This window comes from Patiria miniata, unplaced genomic scaffold (assembly GCF_015706575.1).
Source record: "Patiria miniata isolate m_02_andy unplaced genomic scaffold, ASM1570657v1 HiC_scaffold_2, whole genome shotgun sequence".
In the NCBI taxonomy this organism is placed as follows: Eukaryota; Metazoa; Echinodermata; class Asteroidea; order Valvatida; family Asterinidae; genus Patiria; species Patiria miniata.
In genome coordinates this window covers 8,516,070-8,533,545 of record NW_024037058.1, presented here as the reverse complement: position 1 = coordinate 8,533,545, position 17,476 = coordinate 8,516,070, and the positions used below count along the sequence as shown (strand labels likewise).

The 17,476-nt window shown below is 42.7% G+C and overlaps 2 protein-coding genes across 2 annotated transcripts; both read right to left on the bottom strand.

Annotated features, from left to right (window-relative positions):
- Positions 1-564: 564 nt before the first annotated feature.
- Positions 565-6,411, bottom strand: LOC119726296 (zinc finger protein 14-like). Its single transcript, XM_038197938.1, has 3 exons — positions 6,198-6,411; positions 4,146-4,685; positions 565-2,823 (listed from the first exon to the last, which is right to left on the bottom strand). The coding sequence occupies exons 2-3, from the start codon at positions 4,651-4,653 to the stop codon at positions 728-730; spliced, it is 2,604 nt and encodes an 867-aa protein (XP_038053866.1). The 5' UTR covers positions 4,654-4,685; positions 6,198-6,411; the 3' UTR covers positions 565-727.
- Positions 6,412-12,488: 6,077 nt separating this feature from the next.
- Positions 12,489-16,046, bottom strand: LOC119726295 (zinc finger protein 271-like). Its single transcript, XM_038197937.1, has 2 exons — positions 15,475-16,046; positions 12,489-14,847 (listed from the first exon to the last, which is right to left on the bottom strand). Exons 1-2 carry the CDS (start codon positions 15,959-15,961, stop codon positions 12,647-12,649), a joined length of 2,688 nt encoding a protein of 895 aa, XP_038053865.1. The 5' UTR covers positions 15,962-16,046; the 3' UTR covers positions 12,489-12,646.
- Between the last annotated feature and the right edge of the window lie 1,430 nt (positions 16,047-17,476).

Sequence of the window (17,476 nt, the reverse complement as noted above, 5' to 3'; positions counted from 1 at the left end):
ATGTTGAAAAGAGGCTCTACTTTAAATCATCATGTATTCACAAAGTACAATACAAACTCTGTTTTAACACAAAGTTTTGTTATAGTGAATGATAGCCTGGGTCCCATCCATGCATTGATGTGCACAATGAATGGACTGACGCTTCCCTGAATACAAAATTGTGATGTAACAAAACGTTTTGGCAAAGTCCAGCTGATTTGTATTAAGGCCTAACAAAAAAAATACTCGGTCTCTGGTCAGACCAAAGTTCATGAATTGATGCGGCGACGCGGCTTTTTTTTTCCTTCTTTTTTTTTTAAAGCTTGGATTGTACATGTACAGACAAGGTGGGGTACTATTTTTGCATTTTTTTGGTGTCCTCATGTACATTGGTGTCCTCCATAATTTGCCTTGGTGCTCTCGATCATTTGCCTTGGTGCAATTTCCCATTCCTTGGTGCCCCTTGGTACAACAATTTGAGGAGGTGCGGCAATAGAGGCTTCTGTTGGAGCTACCGCGTAAAATTTTGGCAAAAAAGGATTGACAATTGATTAAAATCTACGCGCGCGTTGACCAGAGACCGACTTTTTTTTTTTTTTTGGCCTAACAGCACTTCTAATTATAAATGAGGGATAAACCACGAAAACAGGAGTGCCTTAGCCAAGACATACTTGAACAGCTTTTTGCCTTGACACTGGACTGAATGACTTGTGATAGTCTTGTGTTGGACTAGACTACAATGTTAATACTACTGTTGCTGTGACTGCACAATATGCACCAACCCATCAAAGTTAGCCATCCTGTTACCACTCTGCAGCAACTGCAGGATGACGTCGGCTGCTTGCACCTCATGCTCCGGGTGACTGAGAATAATCCTGTGGGTGACATCTTGCATCTCCGAATCCGGGATGTCTCCAGGATCTCCCTGGAGCTCCTGGTGGTCAGTTTCTTGCAGTCCAGGATCTGCGATGTCTTGGTACGTCCCCTCCGGATTCCCAGTGGAGATGTTGGCCTGCATCGTACTGTCTTGAATCACTGGGTTTTCCTCTGCGCTCTGGTAGGAGACACCTTGGAATCTGGAGACCAGGATGTGCTGGCTCTTTGGGTCTTCTTGAGGGATATCTTTGAGCTCCAGGGCCTCTTTGTGGGTCCTCTCATGGCTTTTACGGGTACCCAGGTGAGCGAAAGCCTGTTTGCAGTATCTGCACTCGTAGGGCTTCTCCTTAGTGTGGACACGCATGTGTGTGGTCAGGTGGGTGGTCTGCGAGAAGGCCTTGCCACAGACTGTGCACTTGTAGGGTCGTTCTTTGGTGTGGACCCGCTCATGACAGAGAAGGGAGTTGGCGTGGCAAAAGGCTTTCGGGCAAAACTGGCACATGTAGGGTTTCTCATTAGTGTGGATGCGCTCATGCCGTGAGCGGACGGCACTGAAGCGGAACACCCTTCCACAGTGCCTGCACGGGTACGTGTGCCTCTTGCGTGCACTGCCTTCTTCATCCAAACCATCACGGTGTTCTCGTGTCTCATGTGTGATCAGCCTAGCCTTGTTTTCAAAGACCTTCCCGCAGAAGGGGCAGAGGAGGTCGGGTCCCGCACTGCAGTGATATTGCTCATGGCTCCTACGGTAACTTGTGCTTGAGAAGTACGAACCACAGCCGATGCGGCAGGGGAAGGGCTTTTCTTTAGTGTGCGTGCGCATGTGTCGCTTCAGTGTGATGGGTCCCTTAACAACCTTCTGGCACACCTCACATGTCATCTCGCGGTAGTACTTCTTCATGGTGTGTGTCTTGCTGTGATTCTTGTAGGAGAATTTGTCCTCAAAAGTCTCGGTGCAGAGGGTGCAACTGAACACCATGCCTGTCTCTTTGACGTGGAGCTGCTCATGTCGCTGCAGGTGAACCTTGCGGGTGAACAGTTTGGGGCAGTCCTTGCATGCAAACGATTTCGGCAGTTTTGAGGCTTGGTGCTTCTCCTCATGTGTCTTCTCATGCCTTTTCAAGTTGAATGGCCGGACGAACAGTTTGGAGCAGACTTTGCAGGACAGGCTTCCAGACGGATGAGACGGCAGATGTTCCTCTCGGTGACGTTCCAATTTGTACTTATTCTCCAGAACCATCCCGCAAATGCTGCACTTGTACTCCTTCTTTGACATGGCTTCATCTGCTTTTGTCTTTGACCCAACAGTTTTTTTCTGTTTACTGTACTGTTGGTGTCGTTTCTCGTGCCTCTCAAAATCCTTCAATCTGGAGAAGACCTTCCCACAAACTTTGCACTCATTGATAAGGGCTTTTGTATTACTTCCCCGCAACTGCATCCTAGTTTTTCTCGACGGTTGGTCTGCATTTGTCTTAGACTGAGCATCAGCCTCATCCATCTCTGCTTCAGTTGTATCTTTCTCTCCCTCCTCGTCACTTTCATGCGCCGTCATGTGACGGTCGAGCGATGCCTTCTGAGTGAACCTTCCACCGCATTTATTGCAGGTGAACTTTTGGTTCCTGGTGCGGAGTGGCCAATCATTTTCCTGAACGGCTACCTGTACATGCCCTTGGGATGGTTTCTTGGACTTGTTACAAGTGCAAGGAGTTATAGCCATCACTTGTTCCTTCTCAGCGGCACTGATCTGAGTGCCAGCTTGGGGTTTACATCGGAAGGTTTGTCCATGCGTGCAGATGAAGATGATTTCTCGACCATCCACATTGGTGATATGGAGCCCTTGTTGGCCATCTGTCAGCTCCTTGTCACTGTCGTGTCCAGTCTGCGTCTCACTGATGATATCCGCTGGACCTTCATCAGCTCTTCCTCCTTCAACAGCATCCACTGTAGTTCCATCTTCCACCTCCTTACCTGCAAGTTATATTGGAGAATAAAATTAACAAGAGGGTCGGTTTTTCAGACGCCTAGATCCTTTATTATCCTTTCCCCTGTCCCCAATTTTTTCCGACAAAAAAAGCTTCCTTTTTTGGAAATCTGCAATCTCTCGGGAAAACAGAGTTTTGTTTTGGGCAAAAAACACAGATCAACTTTACAAACAAACTGGCTCCAAGTCCTAACATTATGAATACCGACTGTTTTTTAGGGGGGGGGGGTGCTGCTTTGGTTTTTCATGAAAATGCCAGATACCAAAGAATTATTTTCGATAAAATATAAATCCTGAAGATGCACCCTTTCCCATAAAAACCTAATAAATGATTCCCCCCCACCCCCCGGCCCATATTGGGGGTCACCTGAATAGGGTAAGACATTTCCTCTTCCTTTCACATAAATGTCAGTATTAGTAGTCAGAGATTACATTAAATTTGAACTAATAAATGTTCATGCAAAGTTCCAAGATTAGGGGTGTTCAAAACTTGAAAATAAAAAATGCACCGGGCGCATGATGGATTATTTTTGAGGCCCCCCCAAAAAAAATTAATGGGATGGGCCTGATGGTTATTATGTTCCTATATTCCTGCTCTACTTTAGTAATTGTACCAATGTATCAAAATTCAGCTTCCAAATGTATTTCAATCTCAAGATATGGGTCCTTAAAGTCAGCAATTTATTCTGGACCAGTCAGATTCCCATTTTTTGGCCAAAGTTCATTGAACCTTGTGCTACCTTCACACCTCAAAGGAAAGCTTTCGACCTCGTATTTAGTACCACTAAGGGAACCTTTCCATCAATTTGTGACGTTTGTTGCCATGGCCCGTTGAAATGACATGGAATGACCCTGCTTTGCCTTTGAATGATACCTATTAACCCTAACTCCCTACACCAAAATGCATCAATCACACTGCTTCCACTGATTACTTTGCTTTAGGCCTCCAGGTCCAAGTCCATCATACACCATCAATGTTTAGTCAAATCGGGGCTGCAGGACCGAGTCCCCAAAAATCCACCAAAATTCGGGGGATGGATTTTGATGGAGTTGGGGAGGTTAGGGCTATGCTCTTTTGTTTGTGTATTTTATTTGAACTATGTGTGCTAGACAGACATATCAAAGACCAGATAAATATCAATACATCTGGAAATCGAAATAAAATCACCACTTTTTTTGTACATTTTGCTCCACTATGGCCTGTGGCCTCACAAAGTTTGGAACACCAACTGATGTTTTCCCCAGTTCTGTTTAAGCCTTAAATTCTAATTTGCAAACCCAAGAGGGATCAATGAGACTTGGGTATTACCTGGAATGGGTAGAGTGAGATCCAGGGGTTGAAGCAGTGTTTGGTCAATTGCAGCACTTGTTGCAAAAACCATGGTATCTCCAGTTCCACTTGTTGGAACAAGTACGGTGTCCCCAGCTTCATTTGTTGTAACTAACATGGTATCACCAGCTTCACTTGTCAGAACCATGGTATCCACAGATTCACTTGGTGGAACCACTGTGGTATCGCCAGCTTCTGTTGAATCAATCATGGTATTGTCACTATAACTCATCAAGGGGACAACATCTCCAGCTTGATCTATTGAGTGCCGGTAGTCCGCATCTGCGCTTTCACCCATCATAACCACAGCAACCTCGTCTTCACCCGCTGTGACCACTATAGTATCTCCTGCCTCGCTTGTAGTGCCTTCCAATAGCCTGTCTCTTTCGTCAGCCATAGACTGACCTTCCATCTCAAAGATGTCCATCTCAGATGCTTGTGTGAGACTCTGCATCACCATACTGGTGGAGCTTTGATCCGGCTCCATTCCTGCTGCCAAAGTTGTCTGATGTAAAAGTCCTGCATGAAGAAATTAAACAAGTAGTTTTTAGACGTAAATCGATTCAACCTTTGCTTTTGCTATCGCTTTGCAGAAATCGATGGACTTGGAGGTAAGTATTTATAGCAAGTAATATTGTTACACTGACCTGCTTAAAGTTTTGTGTTCATAGATGCTGGAAAAACCAAGAAAAAGATGATGTTCTTGTAAGTCTGGTTCCTTGACCACACTTGAGATGAACGGAACAATTTCAGGGAATTGTCAGGTCAGGGAATCAAACATTCTGGCTTACAACCAATATGGATGTGTCACCGATTGCAAAAAAAGACTACATGTAACTAAATTTGACGGTGTGCTAAAGGCATGCCCTGCTAAGGTCGCATGCTTTCAATAATTCTTTTAACAAGGCACACACTAATTGGGGAACAAAATTTGCACTTTTTAGTACCTTTCATGTCAAACATTTAAATTCATCCTTAAACATCGTAAACATTCTTATTTACGCAAATTACAGGTGCGGATCCGGGGGGGGGGGGGGGGGGGGGGGAGGGTTAGATGGTCAAATTGTTATAATGTCCGCCTGTAGACAAATAGGTAGGTTAGGTGGCATTTGTACACTTTTTTGTAGTGCTAGTAGTACTAATATAATACTACCTCTATTAGTAATCGTCAGATTTGTACAGCGCCTCAATAGAAAGTATGGTACCCTTCCCCCCTCCCCCCCCCCCCAAAAAAATTGAATTTTGGAGGTAAGGTCAGGTTTCTTGATAAAAAAAACGGAGTAATTGCAGAATACCCCGCCACTCAGAAATAATAAACACCTCTAAAATATCTGGTTACGCGTTGGAATCACTGGAAAAGAAACAATTCAACTTCCGTGCCAGCTACGCGGATACTGAGTGGGGGTCCATTATTTGAGAACGAAGCAACACAAAATGAATGGGAGTTACTGAAAAAATTCCAAGTCCAAACCAACCACCCTGTTGGCGGCTACGCGGATACGGAGTGAGAGTGCAGTGGGGCATAACGCGTAGTACATACAATTACAACTAGCGCTGAGAAGGTTTATTGAGGGCAATCAACCGTGACCTCGTAGCCGGCTACGAGGTGGATAGATTGAGTGGCGGGGTATTCTGCAATTGTGCCCAAAAAAAAACAGTCATTAATTTTTTTGGCGAATGACCGACCATGCAAAAATGCCTGGATCCGCCCCTAAATTAGGCTTGCATCTTGTATTAATTTTGTAATACTAGGCCACCATCATGACCATGGCCTGTCTTGTTCACCGTACTGGCCAAAACAATATTACAAAATCTATGAATATGATAGTATTGATAGTCATGTACCTTGTCATAGAATCACACAGTACAAAGTAATCTCGTTTTTAAAAGAAAGTCAAATGATTGTTATTAAGTGCATTTTTCACATGCACAAGTTTGGGGGATGCAGCATAAACTTTTACAAATACGGCGCAGTTTTTAGTAGACTGGTTGTGTGGTGCAACAAACGTTTGCAACAATTCAACAACTCACCGAAATTTCGCCGGCAATTGCAGCAAAATTCACCCTTAATAGTGGGCAAAACTAGCTGAGTCGATTCCTGGCAAGTTCTGCAGACATACAAACGTACCGTCTGCCGGTAAAAATTATAAAAATCAGCAAATTAGCCACAAATTCTGTTCACAAAAAATGGTTCGCTCACGACTATCGGAAAGGACAGGATACATAACTAAACAGAATTCGACTGGTTCCCTGCTCAATTTTGTAAGCGAGGCCGTGGAGTCAGAATGAAAGGCGCGGTTCGACTGGTACCCGTCCAAATCACTTCCATAAAGAGGGCGGACGCGGGCACTTGTCGTCGGGGGGGGGGGGGGGGGGGGTGGAAGCAGTACTAGTTTTTAGCAAAATGGGGGGGGGGGGGGCGGAGATGTTGCATCCTGACACCACTTTCGTTTTCCAATCATAACATACGTATTATCTCATTGAAGGTCAATCATTGCCATAATGTTGAAAAGATAGGAATCTTTTCATTTAATAGATAGAAAATACTTTGAACAGGCACTCAACTCTCCATAGACTTTTTACACAAACAAAGAAGTGGCATCTGAATACTACATTCTTTCAAAATTGGGTGTTTTTTCTGGGAAAAAAGGGCCCCAATTTATGTGGGACAAGTCACCAAAAGTCAAAGTCCAGGGGTGGGGGGGGGGGGGTCTGGATCTAAGGCAGCAGCTTAGCCAAAGGGGGGGGGGGGCATTGTAACGAGGATATGGAGCATGTCAATTTTCTATTGTTTCTTCACCCAATAGCACATAATCGAATCTAGGAGAAACCATGTACACTTTAGTTTTGTATTGTGTACATCGACCTAAATAAATTGCCTACATTGTTTCACATAACAGTGTCACAGCAACAGCGCCCTCAGCCATCTGAAAAAAAGTACCATGACATTTTTACATTTTTGCTGTAAGGGAATTACAGCAAATTTTTTAATGGTAACATTTTTCCTTTTTCCCCCAAATGAAGGGGGCGATCAAATGACCTTGCTGAAACATTAATTTATAATAGTTACAAAAATCAAGCTTTGTTAACTGAATCCGCATTTTATTTGAAAAACATTTGATGGAGACAAAAACTGACTTGTAACACACCCGAGGAGCATGAATTAATTGGATACATTTGTAGGAATCCTTCAAAATAACTTGCAGTAAAACTAGAACTTTACAAAAATGCTAACGCAGATTTACAGCTATTCTTTTTATTGCTGCACATGAATTTTAATGAATTGGCCAAAAAAAAATATTGCATTATGTACATTGTACTTCACACTGATTTGTTTATACACTGCATGTATACATAACGTTTGTACATACTGACTAATCTAGAAGTTTAAGTTTTATGGACGTTTACTGAACAAACAGGATTCAATTTACAGACTTATTAGCACAATCAATCCACTTGCAATAAACAGTACGGTGTATTTACAATTTAATACAAAGTATTCATATGCTTGAATGACGTCATCAACTTTGCAGAAAATAATTTTCCTGCCCACAAATTTTAAAATGTTTGAAATTAGTGCTGGGATTGTAAAATCAGATTTCTTACAATTTGATTTGACCAACGTTAACAAACCAACCTTTAAAAAATCAAATGAAGCCTTCCAGTTTTTGACACAGGCTAAAGAAAACAACTGAACATCCCCCAATTTGCTACTCACTTTTCAACATTACAGCTCTAGGTCCAATTTCATAGAACTGCTTAACAGTAAGCAGAAAAGTTGTGCTTACTATAGCAGAAAATCATGTTGTTGCCTAAGCACTATTTCATGCTAATGGTTGCGCGCATGGAGATTTCTATTGTTACGTCATTGATTTAAGCAAGGTTTTCTTCAGGGGTCAAGCATGCTTTTGCTGTGCTTACTGCTTCATGGTTCCTATGAAATAGATGGAGGCTCGGTAAGCAGAAAGTCGGCTGTTAAGCAGCGCTATGAAATTGGGCCCTGAAGTTTTTTTGTAAAGGCCCAGTCATTTGAATCCTGCAAACTATACCCAGTCATTCCCTCTTTTCACACTCCGCGCCTGGCAAATTTACACAATAAAAAAAAGCCGGTTCAGTGATCTGAACCCCAACACAGGAATCACTGAACCGGCTATATTCAATGCGCAAAGTTGCCAGATCAAGGCTCTGCAAGCCCATGGCTGAAGTGTGAAAAGAGCAAATTGGGAGGGCATTTCATGTGCACCTCGCTCGTTACTTTTTGTTGGCATGACTGTGAGTTGAATGGGAATTTCCATTGAAATCAGATAACTTTTATATCGGACTGATTTTGAAATCGCCAATATCTCCCCCCCCCCCCCTACATGTATTTGAAATTGAAGCACTGAGGTTGTCTTTCCTGAGCTAATTTGTAGCTTCTTCCTGTAAAAACGAGATTTTGGTTTTAAATTGCTATTTTTTTTCCTAACAATACAAAAGTTATTCACGTTGAATGAGACATCAAACTAAAAGACTGTCACATTTAGTTATGAAATATTTATCTTACAACTTTCAAATTACATGTATACAGTCCAACAATAATTCAGTGTCATCTTTTGTGTGTTATGGGTGTAAAGGCAACTCACAATAAAAGCTTATTTTCGGATGGTTGAAAATGTCCAAAATGGAAAAAAGTTGGCTTTTCTGTTTAAATATAACATGCAAATTGAAAATTTGTCCAGGAAAAAATAGTCCAATAAGATGGAATGTGCGTCAGGGTAAAGTAAATTTAATATTGGAATTAAACCAAATTCACACGAAAGCAAGAGCAAGGCCAAATTTATGTCGTCAACAATGAAGTACAATTTTCCATATTTTTTCTGGACAACTGAGGGCGCTGTTGGAAATTTACCACAGCAAGATATCAACAATTTTGGTGCAGTTCATGCATAACCAGTTTTAAGATTGGGGTTTCTACCGGAAATAACATCATACTTTTGCTCATGCATATGGAAATTTGTATTTTGAATAAAAACCAAAAAAAAGGCACCAAATTACCCTTGGAAATGGCAAAATGAAAAAAAAAATGGGACACAAGGGTGTATTTTCAAGGTTTGCATTAAAAAATTACTTATCATGGGCCCTTTAATATCCATAAGGAAAAATGATTTTATTCAATTTACCTACATGTATTAAGTTTCTCATTGTGGTTTTTTTTTTCAGCAAAAAAATTGGGATCACTCAGTGTAACTGCTCCCGCATTATTTCCAAAAAAAAATCCCACAAAGAAATTACTGTTCTACATCCAGCATCACAAAGACAGCGGCCAGTGACTTTAACTGGATTTCATAGCACACATATATGTATGGGTACAAAATAATTATTTACACCTTCATGTACTTTTATTATCTATTTATCTATTATTACCCACTCTTGTGGTAAAGTGCTTTAAAACAACTTTCTTGAATCTTATAACAAAATCAAACACTGGCCGGAACTACTTTTCACTCAACAAAAGTTGGGAATCAACTTCAAGCCCCATGCTAAGAGATGGTGGTTTGGCCAAAAAAAAAACCACCAAAATCTGCTTCCGCTTGCATGCCTTTCAAAAATAGGGTTGGTAGGTTCAAATTTTTTTTTTTTTTATGGAGTTTTATGGAGTTTTCAATCATGTGTATTTCGGGTCTGAATCGTTTTCATTTGTGCTACGAAAGCTATTGAAAAAGACCCTAAAGAGTGATATAACTGTGCCTCAATTAAGGTAAAAATATATTTCAGGTCGATGATTTTATAAAAAGAAACGGAGAATTTAAGTCGCACATACCACTATATGCACGACGTCATGCGCTGGCCAACACTGGCCGCACTGTAGTGTTTCATGTCCGAGCAGCGGAACCTTGACAGGGGTTGCCCTTAATTTTTTTTTTGACTGGCCAGCCGGACCAGTTGGCTAGAATTTTGACTGGTCCGCCAGGTTTTTGACTGGTCCGTCATATACAGCGTGTACCCACCAGTTAATCAGTTTCACATAAGTCATAACAAGACTATAGTCATCAACACCCATGTCATCATGTCACCTGAGCAATAGAGGTCTATTTTCTTCCTCCATGATCTGAGGCCGCAAAAAAAAAATAGTTCTGCCTCAGATTACATGCCTTTTAAAAATAGGGTCGGTCGGTCGGATTTTTGGGTTTTTTGGGCCATTTTTTTTTATGCCGCTTGAATGGGGTATTCAATTAGGCCTCAGTATGCGAAGTTTTAGCCTGATTTTATTTTCATTGCACTATGAAAGCTATACACAAAAAGATGGCCACAAAAAGTGAATAAAACCTACTTTAATTAGGCCAAAAAATAGTTCTGCTTCCGTTTACATGCCTTTCAAAAATAGGGTCGGTCGGTCGGAAATTCTTCTTTTTTTGCCAATTTTTTATGCAGATTGAATGGGGTATTCAATTATATGCGAAGTTTTAGCATGAACTAGTTTCATTGCACTACGAAAGCTATACACGAAATGGCAACAAAAAGTGAATAAAACCTACCTTTAACTTTTGTCAATATATTTACGTTCGATAATTTCAAAAAATAATGGAAAATTCAGGTCGTTCGCACCATATGCACAACGCTAGTCAAGACGCGGGGAGCTGGCCGAAACTCCGAGGTGTGTGATGCGTGCGTGTGTGGCGAGCGGCCCACCATGGGCCGACAGACCCGTTTTTACCGTCAAAAATTTCGGGAAACACGCGGCATGTATCACTCCAAATACGAGTAGTGCGATCTCAAAATGAACTCTTGAACACAGAAAATACATACACAGATAAGCTAGATCAATTCTGTAAATTAATTGCAAAAATATTCTTTCTCCATCGGTGTTTTCTTGGCATTTTTACGATGTCGAATCCGACCAGTTGACAGGGCGCCTGCACAATGCATAGCCATGCTAGCGCTATCGATCGCTACTCCTAGAACTAAAGTATGAGGCTCCACGTAGTGGAGCCTCATAGATTAAGAACCCCGCAAAATTGTTTTCAGCACAAAACACTAATCAAGTACAAAAACGTCCATCAATATGCAGAAATTTCCAACAGAACCGCTGCACAGTTTGCCCCCAAACTCCGTACTACACCTCATGACATACTCACAAAATATGCGCAGAACAAACATCGCTGGATTTTGTCTTTTTTGGGGCTAAAATGATGAAAAATATGCCCTTTCCGCACTGAGCCAACCTGACACTTGAAACGTGCACGCATAATTATGATCGAGCGATGATTTTCGGTTCGCTCGGAGCGCGCCGCGGGGGGTACGGTACAAGCGAAATGATAGTATGCGCATGCGTACAAGTGCTTGTACCGTACCCCCCGCGGCGCGCTCCGAGCGAACCGAAAATCATCGTGCATGTTTCAAGTGTCAGGTTGGCTCAGTGCGGAAAGGGCATATTTTTCATCATTTTAGCCCCACAAAAAGACAAAATCCAGCGATGTTTGTTCTGTGCATATTTTGTGAGTATGTCATGAGGTGTGGTACGGAGTTTGGGGGCAAACTGTGGAGCGGTTCTGTGGGAAATTTCTGCATTTTGATGGACGTTTTTGTACTTAATTAGTGTTTTGTGCTGAAAACAATTTTGCGGGGTTCTTAATCTATGAGGCTCCACTATGTGGAGCCTCCATAGTTCTAGGAGTAATCGATCGCATAGCCGTGCACAGACTAGTTACCGCATTTTCATCGTGTCTTCTAAATTGGCGCGGCGGGAACCAGTCATCGCCGCATTGAGCTGGGTTTACGCACATGATTATAGTCACCGTGACATCGAGTTGCGAAGTAGTCATATCGCGAAGCGAATTTGTAAAAATAACGGTGGTTTCTTTTGAAAAAAATAGCGAATATAAGTAAGAAACCAAATAAATACAACAAGCATTTTTTGACGCAGATTTTTTTGGCTGGCCAGCCGGACCACTTGGCAAGGTGTTTCAGCTGGTCCGCCGGCAATTCAACTGGCATTTGGCCAGCGGACCACCGCTAAGGTCGAACCCTGCTTGAAATATACAAGCGTTTTTGATGCAAAAAGGTTGTTGATAAGCCTTTTTGTGAAGACAGAAAATACAACATGATTGTTTAACTTGCCGATAAAGTTGAGGATCACAAAATATTGACCAATCACTGTAAAATCGTGTTAGAACCGCGTCAACGCAGCTTGTGAAATATTGTCCAATCACATGATATACAAATGGATGCGGAACGCGCAAAATCAGAGACAAACAAAACCTAGTGTAAAAAAACACCATGTCTGAAGGGCAGGTCAATTAATAGGGTAGGTCAGGTAACCGGAAGCAGAATTTTTTTTCGTTTGGCCTTACGTTGAGAAGCCTAGAATCCATTTAAATAAATGTACTCTAAACCTGAGGCAGATTTGAATGAATTTAGGACAGTTGCGGCTTACCAAGTTAAAGAGATGCCCTCTGTACCATATGAAAACCACAAATTGTCATTTTACAGATGTGCAGTGATTAGGATGAAGCTATGTGTACCAGTCCTTCAAAGTTTGATACTCTACTCCCACTCTCGAGCAACTGCAAGATGACGTCAGCAGCTTGCACCTCGTGTTCATGATGACTGACATGAATCTTGTGCTGTACTGGCTCCTCGCCAACAGTCTCGTGATGGATGACCTTCATCTCTGGATGTATCACCACGTGATGCTCCTGAGGGGTCATCTGGATAGCTGCCACCTGTTCTTGAGGTACATGCACACTTGTTTGTGCTTGGGGTTCCCGGGTGTTTTTGTGGGTCCCCTCATGGCTCTTCCTGGTGCCCATGTGAGAGAAGGCCTTGTCGCAGAAGCGGCACTGGTACGGCTTTTCTTTGGTGTGGACGCGTATGTGGGTCTTCAAGTGGGTGGCTTGGGAGAAGGCCTTGCCACACTCGTCGCAAATGTAAGGTCGCTCTTTGGTGTGGACACGTTCGTGACAGACGAGGGCGCTGGCATGCACGAAGGCCTTGGGGCAAAACTGACACATGTAAGGCTTCTCGTCAAGGTGGATGCGCTCGTGGCGTTTGCGTCCTCCTTTGAAGAAGAAAACCTTGCCACAGTGTCGACAGGGGTATTCGGCATTTGATATCCGTTGGCCACGTACAAGTGGACCAACGCCGTGGTATTTGCTCTCATGGTAGATCAACCTAGCCTGGTTGGATAACACCTCCCCACAATGGGTGCAGAGGTAATCGGGGCTCAGTTTGCAGTACATGCGCTCATGGCTCAGGCGATTGCTGGTGCTAGAGAAGGAAGAATTGCAGCCAATGCGGCAGGGGTAGGGTTTCTCTTTGGTGTGGGTGCGCATGTGACGCTTCAGCGTGGCTGTTCCCTTGACTGTCTTCTGACAGATGCTGCACTGGACGTCACGCAGGCTCTCCCGCGTCTTCTGGCAGGTCATGCGCTTAATGTGGACCTTCAGAAGGTACTCATGCTTGAACTTCATGCCACATAAGTCACACTGATAGATTCTCACGTCATGGGTCTTCAAGTGGGCATTGTAGGAGAACCTATCTTCGAATGTCTCGGGGCAGTGGTTGCAATTTATGAGAGTCCCCTTCTCTCTGTAATGCAGCCTTTCGTGTCGCATCAGGCTCCGCAGATTTGTGAAGGCCTTCATGCAAATTTTACAGGACAGACTTTTAATCTGATCAGAGGTGAGGTGCTCCCGTTCGTGCCGAAGCAGCTTGAATTTACTGCTCAGGACCAAATCGCAGGTGCTGCACTTGTTCTGCTTGTTTTGTTTACAGTGCAGGTTCTCATGTCGCTCCTTGCTCTTGATAGTGTGGAACGTTTTGCTGCACCAGGTGCATTTTCTTCGGTCGCTGTCCACGTGTGTCTCCATGTGACGTTCGACATCGTACAACCGGGTAAACAACTTCTGGCACACAGTACATGTCAGGCTTTTGGTCTTGTCCTCTTGTTTGCTGGAATTCTCCCCATCCTTTTTCAGGGTTTTCTTCTTATGCTGTCGCTTGTGAGCAGCTAGAGCAGAAAGCCTGGAGAATACCTTTCCGCAATCTGGGCAGGTTTTTGCTTGCTGTGTCTGTTTCTGTTGCTGGGCTTTCCCTGGTGTTGCTACCTCCTTGGACTTTTTCCCGGTTGTTTCTTGAATCGTCTCCATTTCCTCTTCACTTTCTTTATCCTCCTCATTGTCCTCTGCGTGAGCAGCCATGTGAAGGTCTAAGGCTCCCTTGTTGCTGAACCTGCTCTCGCACATGTCGCAGGTGTAGAGTTGTTTCCTGTTGCGGAGTTTGCGGGCCAGCTTGCCGCCTTTGACCACTGCCAATCGGGGAGGCTTCTTGGATGCTGCCTGGGACTTCTTGATCTTACTGCAAGCACAGCTGTCTTCCGGAACCTCCATGACGGGGTCTCCCACTGGGATGCCAGCTTGGGGCTTACATCGGAAAGACTGGCCATGAATGCAAACAAAGATGACTTCCTTCGTTCCTTGGCTCACATCCTTGTTTCCTGGCTCTGTCTCTTGCTTAGGTGGAGCCTCAGGGAAACTGTCATCTTCAGCAGCCTTATCTTGTGCTTCCATGACGACATTTGTGTCTTCCTGCACGAACATTAGTAATTTATCGTCTGGTATCTGATGGACCTCGTTTAAGACCTCATCCCCGTCACTCACACCATGTGATTGTATCTGGTCAGGGGCACTGTCTACCCGAACACCTGCAATTTTGAAATGGAAAGAAAGAGAAAAGAATTCCTACTTTAATTCATATTCATTTGCTCATCCCTGAACAGATTAGAATTTGAATTTAAAATATTAAAATCTCCCTTGCAATTTATGAGCTTTACCCCAAAAGAAAAAGCATATTTTCTGAGGTTTGACAACGTTGGTCCCTCATTGGCCATAATCAGTGGTCAACACATGTGCTATGAATTCTATTTTGAATATTTGACCATCGACATTGAGGTACATTTTTTTTTTTTATAATCATCACGTATCAGAATTTTTTTCTCAGAGATTAGCTTACTAGCTGAAAAATGGAAATAATGGTCGATATTCCTTTGAAGCTCTCAAATCATGCGTTTCAGGCTGTCCACAAAAATGTGGCATTTAACAAACAAAAGAGAATAAATTAACACCATGGGCTTTTTTGGGTCATTTTTGGAAACAGCTCACCTTTTGTGAATATTCTGTTTTGGAAATTCTTTTAGGATATGTGGTGGATGACTGAATACTCTGATATTCAGTATATTCGACACAGCCCTAGTACATAAAGTGATATCTACAGTCTAAAGGAGTCTGTTTTTCACGGCACTTTTCTTAACTCGTCTGGCAATATTCCTTACCTCCCTCCACTGTGTCTTGGCTGACCACACCCTCTTGTTGGAAACCATCTTCTTCCTGCACGTTTGGGCCCTCTGCAGTTGCACTGGTTACGTTGTCCCCTGGTAGATCTTGCACGATGGTCTCTGCCAATTGGTTGTCTGGCGCCATGACCTCAGAGCTGGTACCCAGCACAGCACTGTGCACTATCATGGGCTGGGAATCGGTGGTCAGGGTCTCAGTAGCGGCAACGACTTGCCCCCCTGCCTGACTAATCTGCAATGCTAGCTCGGAAGACATGAATCCACTGTCAGTCATGATGCCCTGTACTATCACAGCGCCCTCTGCTGTCAGATCTCCACCAGTGGCATCTGCTACTATCACATCCCCAACAGTGGTGACAGCGCCCTCAATTGTCAGATCCCCACTAGTTGTCTGTGGACCAGGCCCACTGTCCTTCGTCACAGACACTGGAAAAAGGGATGGCGCAATACCATCCGTGTCTTCCATCTTGCTCACCGTGCAGTGTGTCCAAAGCAAAGCTGCTTATTGACACTAGGTGTAATCTGCAGAAAATAAGAGAAATAGTTTCGTTGATAAGTTTTTGGGAAACAGCACTTAAATAGCATTCATTTTAATATGAATTCCATGAATTAACCCTAACCTTCTCAAATCCCCTCTACAAAATGGAAGATTTTGCAGGATTGAGGCTGTACATATATGGCAACAGTGTGGCTGATTTTAGAGGATGCACTGTGTCAAGGTCTAAGCCCGGACTTTGTGTTGTTTATGCAGAGCCGTGCATAAATTTAGGCCTATATAATATTTGAAATCTTCCATACTGCTCCAGGATGTCACTGACTCGGCCCCAGCTTATTGACAGTGATTGCTGGAGGGTTCTGCAGGATTGAAGCTTTATGCAATTTTCACATGGAGGCAGTTGGAGGATTTTGCAGGATTGAGGTTACATCCTAGCACAAACGCCTCGGGAGTTAATTAAAGACTTAAATTAAGACCATGTCTCACTTGTGCACAAAATGGGACCTTGTGGTTTCACAGTCACTTGGCACTGCAAGTTTATGTTTTCAAATTTAAGTGGTTTAAAAGTACTGATGTAAACTTTACAACTATTTTAGTATTTGGAAATGTCTTGTGAGAGATGCTTGATATTTTGCCAGTTGACAAATGACATGCATGACTTTTAAGAGTTACGCCACCTACAGAATGACCTTTGAAAGATTTTACAAGACAAGACAAAGGACAGATTGTGTATTATCAGCTGCAATGACTGTTATTTCTACAGAGAAACACTGCACTTTTATGGGTAAATGCCTGTCAATGAAGGTATTACTAGTTATAACTAGTGTCACATTTGAATAAAATACATGCCTTTAAATAGTACATTTGTAACTCAAAATATTTGAATTAAAAAAATAATGATTTGTGTGGTACTGGTAAGAGCACATTTCTCATTCTTGGGCTTTTTCAATTTCATGCAAAAGAATGAAATCATTTTCTTGTCCATTCAACCATTTAAAGACAAAATTGTCAGTTTATCAGAATAAGTTTGTTTTAAAATTGGAAAATCTGAATTGCCAATTGGAATTTGGAAAATTCTTTTTCAACACAAAATTCAAAACAGGCCTCAACTGCGAAACAGCAAATTTCTCAAAAATTGTCAATGACTGTGATACACTACAATAGGCCTAAAAAGCCTGGTTCAGAAATTCACGCGATGCGCAAAAGCGAAGCAATTTCATAAGCAAAATTTAGTAGTAAAAATAATGTTGCATGCACAAACAATTTCTGCCAATTTTTCAACAAAATGTGTTTAATTTGACTAGTTAATCCGCGTGCTCGGACTTTAATGGTAATCGATTCAATAATGCTGGCCTTGCTGCGGCCTACAGGATTATAAGGATACCATAATTCGAAACGGGTATATTATTTGACTATTATTGAGCCTATGCGCAGTCAGTAGTTCTAGTATTTATACCTTATTGGGGTTCAGTTATTAATATACCC